This window comes from Microtus ochrogaster, unplaced genomic scaffold (assembly GCF_000317375.1).
Source record: "Microtus ochrogaster isolate Prairie Vole_2 unplaced genomic scaffold, MicOch1.0 UNK12, whole genome shotgun sequence".
NCBI classification, from domain to species: domain Eukaryota; kingdom Metazoa; phylum Chordata; class Mammalia; order Rodentia; family Cricetidae; genus Microtus; species Microtus ochrogaster.
The window spans coordinates 2,772,418-2,786,603 of NW_004949110.1; the positions used below are offsets into that span (position 1 = coordinate 2,772,418).

The following is a 14,186-nucleotide window of genomic DNA, read 5'->3' on the forward strand; positions in this document are numbered from 1 at the left end:
CATTCTTAAGATTTTTCCTTCTATTCACAAATAAGTAATCATAGGCCATACTATTTATGAAATTTTAGTTTTGTAAATAGCTCTGTCTCTCACTTCCCCTTTCTAACCTCTTCCTCTCTATCTCAACAGTGGATCATGGGAGAAAAAAAGGGGGTTCATGTGATAGCTAATGCCATCAATTTATTAGAATTTAGAATTACATAGGAGAACATCCTCTGCAAATATCTGTGAAGGAGTGGGGGGGGGGTGTGCGCGCGAGCATGCGCGCTCGCGCATTGAGTTAACCTCTGGGCATGCCTGTGGGAAATCGTCTTAATCAGGTTAATTGGGCTCGGGTGGTCCTTTCCCTAGGTTGGGTTACATGGAAATGGGAAAGCTATCTGAGCATCAGCACGAACTCCTTTATTCTCTGCTTTCTGATCATGTGTGTGGTATGACTCCCTACTTCCAACTCTTGCTGTCTTGACTCCGATTCATGATGGGCTGCAGCCTTGAACTGTGAGCCAGAATAAACTCTTGCTCCCTTGAATAGCTTTTGCTGGAGATCTTTATCACAACAGGGAAGAAACTAATGAGGACAGAAGCTAATGGAATGTATGAACATGAAACCAGAAAGGGGACTGAGGTAGGGTGGGGTGGATCCTAACCAGAAGAGAGACCTTACAAGAAGGGAGAAGGAGAATGGGACAGGGTAGTGGAGAGCAGCATGGATAACAACAGAGTATACTGACATATATGTAAGAAAATAGTGCAATGCAATCCGTTACTTTGTGTGCTTATCTATAAGTTTTAAATACCAAATATACAGAATAAAATATTTTATTCTGTTTAAAATAAAATATTTTCAGATTTTATGAAAACTGTGCAATCACCTGTAATGGTTGTGCCCTACAAAAAAAATTCATTTCCAGGCTTAAGAGAACTGAAAATAAAGACATAAGCAAGCAAACAAACAAAAACAGCAAATTACAAGAAATCACATCTATGGAAATTTATACATGCTATCTTATTTTTTTCTCTAAGTTTTGGCAAAAGACAAATGATTGACTGCTGACGTAAACCTCATATTTTGTACCATTTATAACATGTGTATGTCAACATCAGGGCAGAAACACAGGATTGTGAAAAATGCAACGTACCATTATTAAAATTTTAATTTTACTGGACTACTCCAATAGGAATTGTCCCAGCTAGGGTTTTTATTGCTGTGAAGAGACACCAGGACCATGGCGACTCTCTCATAAAGGAAAATATTTAATTGGGACTGGCCTATAGCTCAGAGGTTTAGTCCATATTCACCATAGTGGGAAATGGCAGCGTGCAGGCAGACATAGTGCTGGAGAGATAGCTTAAGAGTTCTACACCTTGATCTGCAGGCAGCAGAAAGTCTTCTGAGAGTCACACTGAGCAAAGCTTAAGCAAAGGAGACCTCCATGCCCACCCCCACAGTGACACACCTACTCCAACAAAGCCACACCTCCAAATAGTGCCCCTCCCTATGAGTCTATGGGAGTCAATATATTTAAACTACCCTATTCATTAAGAATTGCAAATCCGACACAAAAACAACCCAAAACGCGATTTCAAAGAGACACTGGCGGGAAGCAGCAGGGAGTCAGACAGATGGCAGTGTATCAATCACCCACTCCCCCACAGAATGGTTCATATTGAAAGCTCAAAAAAATCAGAATCCCATGATTGCTGGTCATTCTGCCTGCGGCTCAAGGCCTGTGAGAGGGGCTTGTGGTTGCTCTCATATTTATTTTGTATCCCAAACAATGCTTCACAGACATGTTTTGATCTGGAACTTTTGGTGTCTTTCATGTGGCCACTGCTGATATTAGCACTCATTAGCTCAATTTCTTGGTCCCTTCAACAAGTTTAAAACAAAGCTAAGCATTAATTTTTGCTAAGACTTTGATGTCAAATTCTCCGTTTTATGCTTTCAATCCAATACCATTTCTTCATTTGAGACGTGTTCTTGGCAGCTATTACTGACAAAACATTATTAATTGTTAAATCAATTTTGACAAATCACGTGCGAAGCAAAATGGAAAATTCCAATACTTCACTCCCAAGGGCCTGCCCCTTGTAAACTCCTCCCAGAGCACAGCAAGGCCAAGCTCTCAGATCTGTTTGTGTCCAGCTGTGGTTTTGTGTGAGGTCAACGGACGTTTGGGTTCACCCTCTTCCTTCATCTTCCTATATTGGACTGACCCACATTAGTCTGATACAGTATTTGTGCCCGAGAGCGTTAATTAACCAGTTAACCCTCTTTCTAGAGTCAGAAACCATAAGCAAGCCTGCTCTTGCCCCCACCAGAACCCCATTCCTGGCTGTCCCTCCTCCTCCCAGATCAGAGCAGTGAGGCCAACCCCAAAGCAGAGGAGCGGATTCGGAGCGCTGCCCTGCGGGCTCCGTTGGCGACCGCAACATGTTTTCCCCGCGCTTGGCTGCGGTTCAGGAGGCCGGTGCCCCACCCTTCAGGAAGCCCTTCTCCGGAGCCTCGCCAGCTGCCCGCCGTGGATCGCCCCACCTCCTCTGCACCTCCTGCCTTCCAGGGGAGGAATAGTGGATCGCGGCTGGAGGCGCCTGCAGATGCGGGCGGTGAGCGGGGGCCGTCGGGGAGCGGGGGTCCCGGGAAGTTTGCGGGATGCGGGAGGGCGTCGGGTCCCTGGCATTGGTGGAGGCGGGGCAGCGCCCCAGGCAGGACTTTAGCAGCAGGTGGTTGCGCAACTTTGGCGTGGTGGTGTGGGGCGGGATTTCCTGCCTTGGGATCCTGTGTACACCCCTGCTCTGATAGGGCAATGGGGCGCCAGGTTAAGGCTCCTTGGGAGAGTCATTCGACCCTGGTAACCCTGGTGACATGAACTCCTGTGGGTGCGGGCCCTATATGGGCAACCCTCTCCAGTTGTTTCCCTCTTACACCAGTGGCAGCCAGCTTCAAAGGTCTCCAGGCCTCTGCCCGGTTAAGATGTCTTCAGATAACTGCAAAGTTTGATGGGCAGAGGCTGTTACAAGATACAGCCAGTTTCTCCTGTTATTTTACATAGTACAGTATTTGCCTTTTGAGACTTAGAATTTTATATTTATTGTCTGAATGTGTATAAACTTTATGTGCAGTTTGCTTGTGCTTTTGTGTAGAGTATTTTATGTAGAGCCGGTAACAGACGTACAAATGAAGACATTATTCAATAAGGTTGTTTTCCAGGGTACTGCAGGGATCCAGATACTACTACAGAAGTAAACACAAAACTTCCACCTTTCTTCACCTGGTCACAGGGAGATAAGGAAGCAATGCTATTACCATTAAATTAGTTACACTGTGACATTATATGGACTAATGGCATCACCAGAACAGAGGACAGAAAGCTGCCACTTTTTGGATAATATATGTACATTCTTTAAATGTCCACAAGGAGCAGCTGATTTGGGGACAATAAGAAAGTTTAGTAAACTTTCTAGTAACATCACACTTTTTTATGTCATGTGAGACTCAGCTACAGGTAATCTGGAATGTACAGAAAAAAAAACAGACTTTAATATAATATAAAATAGCACAAAATTGAAAAAATCTCTTAAGTTTTGTAGACTATTTTATGCTGTATCAGGAGATAGAAGATATATAGTCTAAAGCACTAGATCTTGGGAAGACCTAATGCTTTAATGTGGAAGTTTGGCAAAGTACTAGTTCAAATACAAAGTGAGCAAAAGAATGCGCATCACGTGGACGCACAGTTACAGCTTGTATGGACGCTGCAGCCCTTGAGAACATTTGGAATACAGAATGAATTATTGTTACTTAAGGTGTTCGTATCCTTTTATGCATTTATGTATGCATGTTTATAAAGAAAATCTGACGTTATAATAAGAAAATTAATAACGTTGTAGAGAGCATCTGTGGTTTGTAATTCATGTATCTGTTTCTTTTCTGGATGGAGTAGCTTTTATTTACTATGGAAAAAAATGTGTTTTCTCTCATGAGGATTTTCCTCTTCTTCTCATTTTCTCTTTTTAAAGATTCTTTGAGATACTCCCTTGGGAAACTCAGATTTCTTCTTAAAGAATACTGAAGGTTATGATGTTTATTACAAAGGGAAAAAAAAACACAAAATTTTTGTATATCGAGTATCATACTCATTAGTGTTACCAAAGGCAGAAAATAAAGGCGAGTTCATATTTCTTATATATATTTCACCAACACTGTGCTAAACCCCACCTTAATAGGTACATATTCTTCTGGACTAAATACATAGATATAGTGTTACTTAAGAAGGAAAATATCAAGCCGGGCGATGGTGGCGCACGCCTTTAATCCCAGCACTCGGGAGGCAGAGGCAGGCGGATCTCTGTGAGTTTGAGACCAGCCTGTTCTACAGAGCTAGTTCCAGGACAGGCTCCAAAGCCACAGAGAAACCCTGTCTCGAAAAACCAAAAAAAAAAAAAAAAAGAAGAAGAAGGAAGGAAAATATCCTAAGAAGCAAAAGTCAAACCAATGAATGAGAAAAATAAAAACTTTAGGAAAAAGTTTTAATGTGAAATAAAATGTTAATACCCTTCCTATAAATGACAAAGAAATGAAAATTAATAAATAGAAAATGAGCAAATGACAAATGAGACATTTCCTGCAGTGGAGGTGGAAATGACTTCCATATGCAATTAAAGCTACTCACCCTCCTCCATTACAAGATACCTGGGAAATGAAGCCAAATTTTCTTTTCCTCAAGATTGACAACAACAAAAACTGTGGAAGATTGTCCATTTTTCATCCAGCGTGTGAATTAGTTTAAAGTCTTTGGATATCAATTTAACAGTGTTTAAAGCGCACAAATATTTTACTTCTGAATTTAAGACATTGATATACAGAGTTGTCTACATAAGCTTGTTTCACAATTGTTTGTTATAGAATAAATTTTGAAATAATTTAAAATTTCACTGTTAAGCCTCCAGTCAGTCAAATACATTCAGTTATTAAATGAGAATAGTTCTATAAAATGAGAATAGACATTTTACTAAGACAAAATATGGAAGATACTCCTCTCTACTAAAAGATAAACCGCACACCCACACTCACATACACAATATATATTATATACACAAAACTACACAGAAATACATATAGGTGAATCACAAAAAGTTCAATATACAGATGAGAAATGGGGAGTGAATTTGTTTTATGCAATTGCTTAACTGCTTGTGTAAGTGCTTTCAGATCGTGTATGCTTTAAAAGGTCTCTTTAGCACAAGTAGCTTTTCAAGGTTTTCTTTTTTTGTTTGTTTGTTTTTTTGTTTTTGTTTTTGTTTTTTTGTTTTTCGAGACAGGGTTTCTCTGTGGCTTTGGTTCCTGTCCTGGAACTAGCTCTTGTAGACCAGGCTGGTCTCGAACTCACAGAGATCCGCCTGCCTCTGCCTCCCAAGTGCTGGGATTAAAGGCATGCACCACCACCGCCCAGCTCAAGGTTTTCTAAAGTAAGCCACGTGCCTTTCTGTTTACCAGCCAGAAGACAATGCAGTCACGACTTGGCAACACTCCTGAGAGTGCACTAAGCTAGGTTTTGATCCTTATGTAAAAGGGCGTAATACAATGTTCTATATAAATGTAGTGAGAATATTTCTGTACACTGTGTATAATAAAAACACTCCCCAATTTGAAAGCAAAAATGAAAAGAACAAATCATCTTTTTTGCCTTTACTTTCTTTATTTTTATTTTTATTCATTTTACATACCAACCACTGTTCCCCTCCCACAACTCCTCTAGCCCCTCACCTCCCCCCATCCCACCCCCCATTCCGTACTCCTCCAAAAGGATAAGGCCTCCCGTGGGGAGTCAACAAATCCTGGCACATTAAGTTAAGGCAGGATCAAGCCCCTCTCCCTTGCATCAAGGCAGAGCAAGGCATTCCACCATAGGGAATGGGCTCCAAAAAACTCATGCACCAGGGACCCACTGCCAGGGGTCCCTCAAACAGACTAAGCAGCACAACTCTTGCCCACCTTTATCTTGACAATAAAAAGAAACCCCTATCTACACTGCCTGCGTTGGATAATTTCTCAGCTCCAGCCCCCACACGAGCACCTCTTCCACTACAGAACTGTGGGATGTGCTGCCTGGGCCCTGTAATGATTCTTATCGACTCAGCATCCAGTCCCTCCACTACTATTTCTCTCATCACAGAGAAACCCATCAAATGACCAACACTTCACACCCCAGAAGCCATGAAACTGGCGTAAGATCGATGGAGAAAGTTATATGAGGGGTATGCTTTCGACTTTCCTGTCTGGTAAACTCTAAGGATTACTTCTTTAGGAATTCACTGTGAAGGAATACATTGGCAGCTTTGTTTTCCATTTGTTTTCTTTTAAGTTTAGACTATAATATACCAATTGTAGATAATGTAAAGAAGAAATGGGGTTTATTTTTGACATATTTTCTCCTTTTTGTATTTTGACAACCTAGATTGTGATATTACAGATTGTGCTGTAAACATTTTATGGTTCTTGCAAAGCCATTTGTGTCTATGCTTCCACGGATTCTTAGTTTATGTTTTGTTGTGAGGTGCTCTCCCTGCCAGCATGCGACAGTATCAGCCGTCATGCAGGTTACAGCTTGCTTCCAGTCTGGATTATTTTTCAGAAAATAAGGATGCTGTTCTCTTTCTAGGTTTTGAATGGTTGGCTTTATACATTTTTAACCAAAAAAGAAAATTGGATCCTTTAGAAGTTTTTCAGGGCTCTATTGAGATTGAATGAAGTTTTGCTTTTCATTTTAATAATATGGTACAGCTGCTGATTTTTATATTAAAATTATATTTCTTGTTATAAAAAGAATATATATGAATAAAATTTTTAAGAAAATGTAATAAGGAAATATATTCAATTAAATAAAATCTGTATAGTTGTTGAGATAAATCCCACTTGGTTATAGTGTACACATAGTGATATGGCTAGAGTTTGTTCTGTAGTGTTTTGTTGACTTTGAAGGTCTAAGTGCTTAAACGGTGTTAATATAGCTCTCTTTTCATAGTTTCTGAGTTTGGTTATAGGAGGGTCACTCTGAGTTGACCAAGATAATTGGGATGCAATCATTCTTCTGGGAGATTTGTAAAAGCTTGGCATTCATTCATTTTTTTTTTTTAAGGAACTTTGTGGTTTATCAGATGAGTCCTGCATTCTTGGTTTCCCAAGATCCTTCAATGTGGGAAGATTCTTCAATGCTGACTCATTGTTTCACTGTGATTCTGTTTAGGTTTTCTACTTTTACCAAGTCGCCATTAGTGGTGTGTCTTTCTAGGAAGGCCTGTGTCATTTAGTTGAGCTAAACTCTCTCCGTGTGTGTGTGTGTGTGTGTGTGTGTGTGTGTGTGTGTGTGTGTGTGTTTTCTGTAGTAAGGATATTATAATATGACATTTAGAAAACAAATAGGCAAAACTGCCATGGTGCAGGGCAGGGCTCAAATTCAGGACCTCACCCACCTTGAGAATTCATTCTACCGTTGAGTTCCACCTTTGGTCATGATCATTTCTTTTTCTATAATGGGTCTGTTGGTTTCTTTTTCTTATAGTTTCTCTGTTTGGCTGGATAATTTTCATTCACTGACTGGCTATTAAGTTAGTACCTTTTTCACATTCTCCATTTGATTATTGATTTCATCCTATTATGTTTAAATTTTGGGTTTTTTTTGTATTATCTTGGTTCTAAAACTTATGTCTACTCTTTCATATCTTTCATTTCTTTGCTGAGACTTTCAGTCTTTACAGACTTTCTGGACCATTTTTAAATGTTTTAGCATCTTTGTACACTATGTGTGTTTATGTGTGTGTGATGGTGGGGGGGGATCCTGTGCCCAGGGCACACATGTGGAGACCAAAGGGTAACCTTGTCGAGTCAGTTTCTTCTGCCACCTTTGTGTGGGTTCTGGAACTCAAACTCAGGTTATCATGTTTGTGTGGCAAGCTCCTTCACTGAGAGAGCCATCTCTAGGCTCTGGAGCATTTTGAAAATACCTATATTAAGCTGGGCAGTGGTGGCGCACACCTTTAATCCCAGCACTCAGGAGGCAGAGGCAGGAGGATCTCTGTGAGTTCGAGGCCAGCCTGCTCTACAAGAGCTAGTTCCAGGACAGGAACCAAAGCTATGGAGAAACCCTGTCTTGAAAATCAGGAAAAAAAAATACCTATATTATTTTTCAGGAAAGTCAACATTGATATCACACCAGCATTAACATATTTTGATATTATTTTCTAGAAGTTGACCTTGTCTGGATCTTTTTGTGCTATAATTTTGTGTTGTTCCCTGGATATTTTGAGTATGATTTAGGACAATCCGAGTCTTATTAAACTCCAGGGAGAAAGTCAGCAGTCTCTCTTTTGCCAGGCAGTTCATGCACTTGGTTTGAGAGGTCTGTCTCCCTGGCCAGCTTCTGAGTGTGTGGCTTCAATGCCAGCTTTATTTTCTGTGACTTTCAGCTAGCTCTTGAGTGGACGTAACCCAGCACTCAGTCTCACACTGGCCACTGTTCTATCTTGTTTAGTTCTCCAGGTCTTTGTTAGGTTCTGGGAAACATTATTGGGAGTTCTCTAGAGTAACCCTTGCCTGTCCAAACCAGAACCACAAGGCATGCAAGCTCTGATGACAACCAAGTGTCTGCCCCCATATTTCAGGCTACTCTGAAATAATATGAAACCAGGAGTACCAGAAACAAACTAGAAGTTTCTTGCCCTGTGTTCCTGATTATATCCCTATAGTCAAAGTGGGCTAGTAACCTTTTCAGTTATCTGGGTACTGATTTCAATTTAGTTCTGACATTGACTACCCAGAGTCAATACCGACTCTGCACTTTCACAGCCCACAAGACTTCCCTCCCATCAGGCATTTGACACGAGTTCGAGGATTCCAGATCACTTACAACACTCTTGACAGTCTCATGAGTCCCCTCACCCCTTCAGGGGTGTCCTTTTCTGTAACAACTCACAGGACTCAGGACAGCCCTCTACAGGTGAGTAAAGATTTATTCTAAGAACACGAATCAAAATTAGATAAATAAAACACACATGAGGGAGGGGCTGGCAAATGGTTCAGTGAGTTTGAGTGCTTTCTGCTGAACCTGAGGACCTGACTTCAGTCCCTGGAACACACACTGTAGAAGAAGGCACTGACTTTTGAAAGTTTTTCTCTGACCTCCGCACAACCGCCACGCCTCTTTTACGGTCTTCACTTACACATATAGGGTGTGTGTAAAGGTTGGATTGTTGCCCTAAGCAAAACCTTCACCTCTTCACCCAGTGGAATTGCAGTGATTGCTTTCCTGACACTTCGGGATTTACTAGCTAAGAAGCTGACTTGAGTCTCAGTGCTCAGCTTATATTGGGGTTTCAGTACTTAGGCATGAGAGCTAAAATCCTTGGCTTTGAGTTGGACTAAGTCCAGCCACCTAGTCCCCCACCTCCCTAGCAGTCAGTCAAATAGGAACATTCTAACCCTCTAAACATGTGATGTGTCTTTCTGGCATGACCAGACTACATCTTGAGTCACCCCCCTATGTAACCTCCAGTGTGATCTGAGGGGTCACCATGTATAACAAGAATAAACCTGTCACTGAGACAGGGTTTAGAACCCAGAACAAAACCAACCACATTGGCTTGTTGCTATCTAGCACTAAACTGCATATATAACAAAAGTTTAATAACTATCGCTTTCAATGGAAGTGAAAGAAAATAATAATTCGGATGGCAGCAAGCCCTAGCAAACTTCCCTTTTTAAGACCAATTAGGGATATCTTTTTAAAGACCTAGTAAATGCCCTTAATGCACTTAACTTAAGGCCTAACAGAGCTTCCTTTTTTAAATAAGGCCCAGACACTTCCTGAGAACTGTTAAAACAATAACATATTCAACTGTCTTGGATCCTTGTGACATATGAAGCTAAATATGAGCATAGGAAGAGACCTGCATATTCTATTTAAGCTTTTCTCTTTTTTTTGATTGATAGACTTTTAATGACTGTTTCTCTTTTACTAGGGGTTACAGGTCTATTTAATTTGTTTATCTGATTTTGATATAACTTTGGTAAATGGTATAGAGAAAATTACCCATTTCTTTTAGATTTTCCAGTTTGATGGAGTACAGGTTTCTAAAGCATGTCCTTATGATTCTCTCAGTGTCTGTTGTTATGTCCCTCTTTTTAGTTCTAATTTTGTTAATTTTGATATTCTCTTTTCATATTCACTGAATGTAATATGACTCCCACACGAGAATACTATCACTTAGATGCCTACAACACTTAGGTTTCAACTGTGAGTACTATGCGAACGCATGTAGTTGATTCTCTAGTCCAAGAACAATGGTGTTGAAAATGCAATGAGCTTAGTAAAGTGACTCAGTACTGTAATCCCAGAATTTGGGAAACAAAGGCAAGACGTTCTCCGTGAGTTCAAGGACAACCTGGGATACACTGTGAAATCTAGGGTATCCTAGGCTGCCTAGAGAGACCTTGTCTCTAAAAGAGGTAGGGCTTTAATGTAGCTAAGGTTTTATAAAAAAAATAAATAAATTTACTTATTTATTTATTTTACATCCCAGCCACAGTTTCTCCTCCCTTTTTCCCTCTCATATCCCCCCAACCCCTTCTGTTCCACCCCCAATTCATGGGTCTTGAGATAGATTGATACCCAATTTTCTGAGAAGCCACCATACTGATTTCCATACTGTACAGGTTTGTCTGCCCACCAGCAGTGGAGGAGTGTTCCCCTTACTCTATATCCTCTCCAAAATGAGCTGTCGCTTGTGTTTTTGATCTTAGTCATTATGACCTGTATAAGATGAAATCTCAGAGACCTTTTGATTTGTAGCTAGCTTTTTTTTCTTTGTAAAATATACTGCTTAGTAAACAAATTGTATTAGCCAACATTTGTTAATTGTTTGCCTACAGCTAGGTGCATGTTCCTTCCTAAGCTTACAATTCTATCTGCTAGAACATAAGCCTCTGGGAGAGGTTAAGTCTTTTCCCCAAACCCAGCATAGTCTGGCGGTTGTTTAAGAGTACATGCTGAGTGATGGAGTGACAGAGAATTTTAAATAGTAATTCTACCCATGCCTAATTTACTAGTGAATTGATAATAATACAAATTTGCTAAGGATTTTCTCTAGTTCTGACACCTTTACACAGACATATATGCAGGCAAAACATCAGTGCACAAAAAATAAAAACAAGTAAATTATATTAGGTTAGAATGTGTGGTATTGAATAGGCATTCTGCTGTTGCCAGGTGTCATTTGAAGTAGAAGCTGCCTTGCAAGGATGTATGCTGAGCCACCCTGAATCTCTGAGCTAAAGCCATTTTGGTCATTGTGGGCAATCTTGCTGATATCTTCTTGAATTCTATATGCAAGTATTTTATGAAAATTTTTCTATTTGTATGTGTAGGGAATATTGGTCTATATTTTTATTTCTTTATTTTTCCAGGTCTTTGTGTGCTTAAATATCAAGATAGCAATAGCTTCATAAAAATATTTACGAAGTGTTCCTTCAGTTTATATTTTTTGGGGGGAATAATGTGTTCTTTGAGGGTCTGGTACAATTTTATTCTACACTGAATCAGTCTGGCCTTGATTTTGTGGGGGGGGGGTTCATTTTTGATTTGACTAGGGAATTTTTAATTACTGGTTCTATTTCACTAGGGGTTATGGATCTGTTTAAATTGTTTACTTCATCTTGACTTAACTTTGGTAGGTTATATACATCAAGAAACTCACTCTTTTTATTGAGGTATTCTAGTTTGAAAGGATACAGATTTTTAAAATGTGTCTGTATAAATGCTCTGAATTGCTTCAGTTTCTGCTGCAATCCCCCTTTTCATTTCCAGTTTAATTAATATGGCTACTGATTTGTGACTCTCGTTAATCTTCCCAAAAGTTCAAATCTTCACTTCATTTGTAGTTTGTATTTTTTTCCTGTTTATTTCAAGTCATGGATTTCAGCCTTGGACTTATTTCTTACGTTCTACTCTTTCTGGTGGTACTATTTCTTCCTTGCTTTTTCCTAGAGTATGTAGGTGTGTCACTAAGTTATTATTATGCAGTTTTCCAGGGTTGGTTTGTTTGTTTGCTTTATCTATTCTTCTTTCTTTCCTCCCTCCCTCCCTCCCTCCCTTCCTGTTCTTCTTTCTTCTTGTTTTTTTAATGTAACCACTTAGTGCTAGAACCTTGCTTTTTGGAACTGCCTTCATTGTGCCCCATAGGTTTGGATACGTTGTGTTTTCATTTTCATTCAATTATAAAACGTTTTAAATTTTCTTCTTTATTTCTCTCTTGACCAATTTTTCACTCAGTAGTGAGTTGTTTGGTTTCTATGAATTTGTAAATTTTCTGCTATCTCTGTTGTTGTACACATATATTGTATTTGTATACATAAATTCATTAACGTATTTTATTTTTCAGGTTTAATTGGAATTCATAAAAATGTCAGGTACAATTTTATTAATTTCTTAAGAGTTATTTTATTATTTTAAGGTGTGTGTGTGTGTGTGTGTGTGTGTGTGTGTGTGCGTGTGTTTGGGTTTACACATGTGAGTTCTGATGCTCATGGAGGCCATATGTATCTGATCCCCATTAAGCTGGTGCTACAGACAGTTGTGAGCAGCCTAGTATGGTTGCTGGGATCTGAACCTGGAAAAAGCAAAATGAGGGTTGTAAAAGCAATAAGGACTCAACTGCTGAGCCCTCACTCCAGCCCTTTTACTTTTACTAGTTTTTAATGTTTTGTTTCACATGTGAATTATGTGATTGTTTTCTTTGAAGAGGTCTATTTTATTCTGAAATATTTAACTAGTTAGCATTTCAGTATATTTGTGTGGACGTTCTTTGTACATATAACCCTCTGGAAGAGGAGTAAAAGCAGCTCGTGTTTGCACACAGACCTGAAAGGTCTTGAAATGTTGAGAATAACTCAAGTGAAACAAAAGAAAAATGGGAGAGCAAATGCAGACAGAAAGAGCTGTGGCCTTTGATTTGGATGTGGGAGAGCGAAATGTTGGCTCTCCTTGTTGGGTATAAGAAGAGAAACATCACAGCTACAGTCTTTTGTTTCCTCTGATGTAAAATTCAATCAGTTGTTTATAAAATTGAGACTCCCCGTCCTTATAGTGAATCAAGTACGGATTTCCTTTAATATCAAGAGAGCAAATTATAACACCATGAACTGGCTTCTTTATTACCCTTGCAGCAACCACCGGGACACTGTGACCAAGTGGCTTTTGGAAAAATACAATAAGAATGTGGGCTGTTACAGGTGTGGGCTGTACCAACTCTGACTGATGTGTTTATGACTATATTAGATTCTTAGCGAGTGAGAATTTATTTATTTAATGTTTTGAACTTAGACACCGTATTCCCAAAAGACTATGAAGAATCAGCTTTCTATTTCCAGTGTTTCCCACATAATAAGAGAGTGAATCACGATTGTCTGTGACGGACTAACTACATGCAGGAGTCAGCAGAAGGTCAGCTGAAGCAGGAACAGGAAAGCTCAGGCTGATGCTTGGCCTCATTTTCTAAACTATGGTCAATGTAAAATTTATGAAACTTATAAATAGATATTTTTCCTAAGAAATATGAGTGTATTGGCTGGTACTTGTAAGAGGAAAAGAGTACATTTTACAATCATGCTATCACTTACTGTGTGGGTTGTTCCTCTCTTCCTCAAGGTGTGGTCCCCACAGACCCTGAGCAGCCTACAGGAGAGATGGAAAAGCAGATAATATCACCAACTGCAGTGCCCGATGCCCCTCCTGATTACAATTCTCATTTTGTGCCAGGTAAGGTAAAGTTTTAAGAATAACCCTCCTCCCGAACACCATAGCGACAGTGAAGGTTACTTTCTCAGTAAACATCTGATTCAGCAAATATGTACCGAATGTTGAAAGAGTATCACTTTTCATTTATTCCTGTGATCACAGGCTGTGCTGTGGAAGCACCAAGGAAGGAAGTTGTCAAAGTAAGGATAGCATTCTCTACGTTCCTAGTGGACAGATGAAGAGGGCATGGTGGAAACCAGAGGATGCTGCTGTCGGACCCTACCAGGGATTGAAGGGTAGCTGCGATTGAATAAAGCAGGCTTTGTTGTATATAATTTGATAAAGTTACACAAGTGTTTATGAAGCTCTGGTAAATGGCAGGAGGGGGCAGAGACG

General features: G+C 39.8%; 1 protein-coding gene across 1 annotated transcript in view; it reads left to right on the forward strand.

Annotated features, from left to right (window-relative positions):
- The first annotated feature begins 2,190 nt into the window (after positions 1-2,190).
- Plscr4 (phospholipid scramblase 4) overlaps positions 2,191-14,186 on the forward strand; it is a 31,318-nt gene continuing 19,322 nt past the window's right edge. Inside the window, exons 1-3 of the mRNA XM_005366655.3 lie at positions 2,191-2,607; positions 12,436-12,463; positions 13,701-13,811. Of these exons, the coding sequence (XP_005366712.1) occupies positions 12,457-12,463; positions 13,701-13,811 (118 nt within the window). The 5' untranslated portion in view covers positions 2,191-2,607; positions 12,436-12,456. The remainder of the gene's footprint in view (positions 2,608-12,435; positions 12,464-13,700; positions 13,812-14,186) is intronic.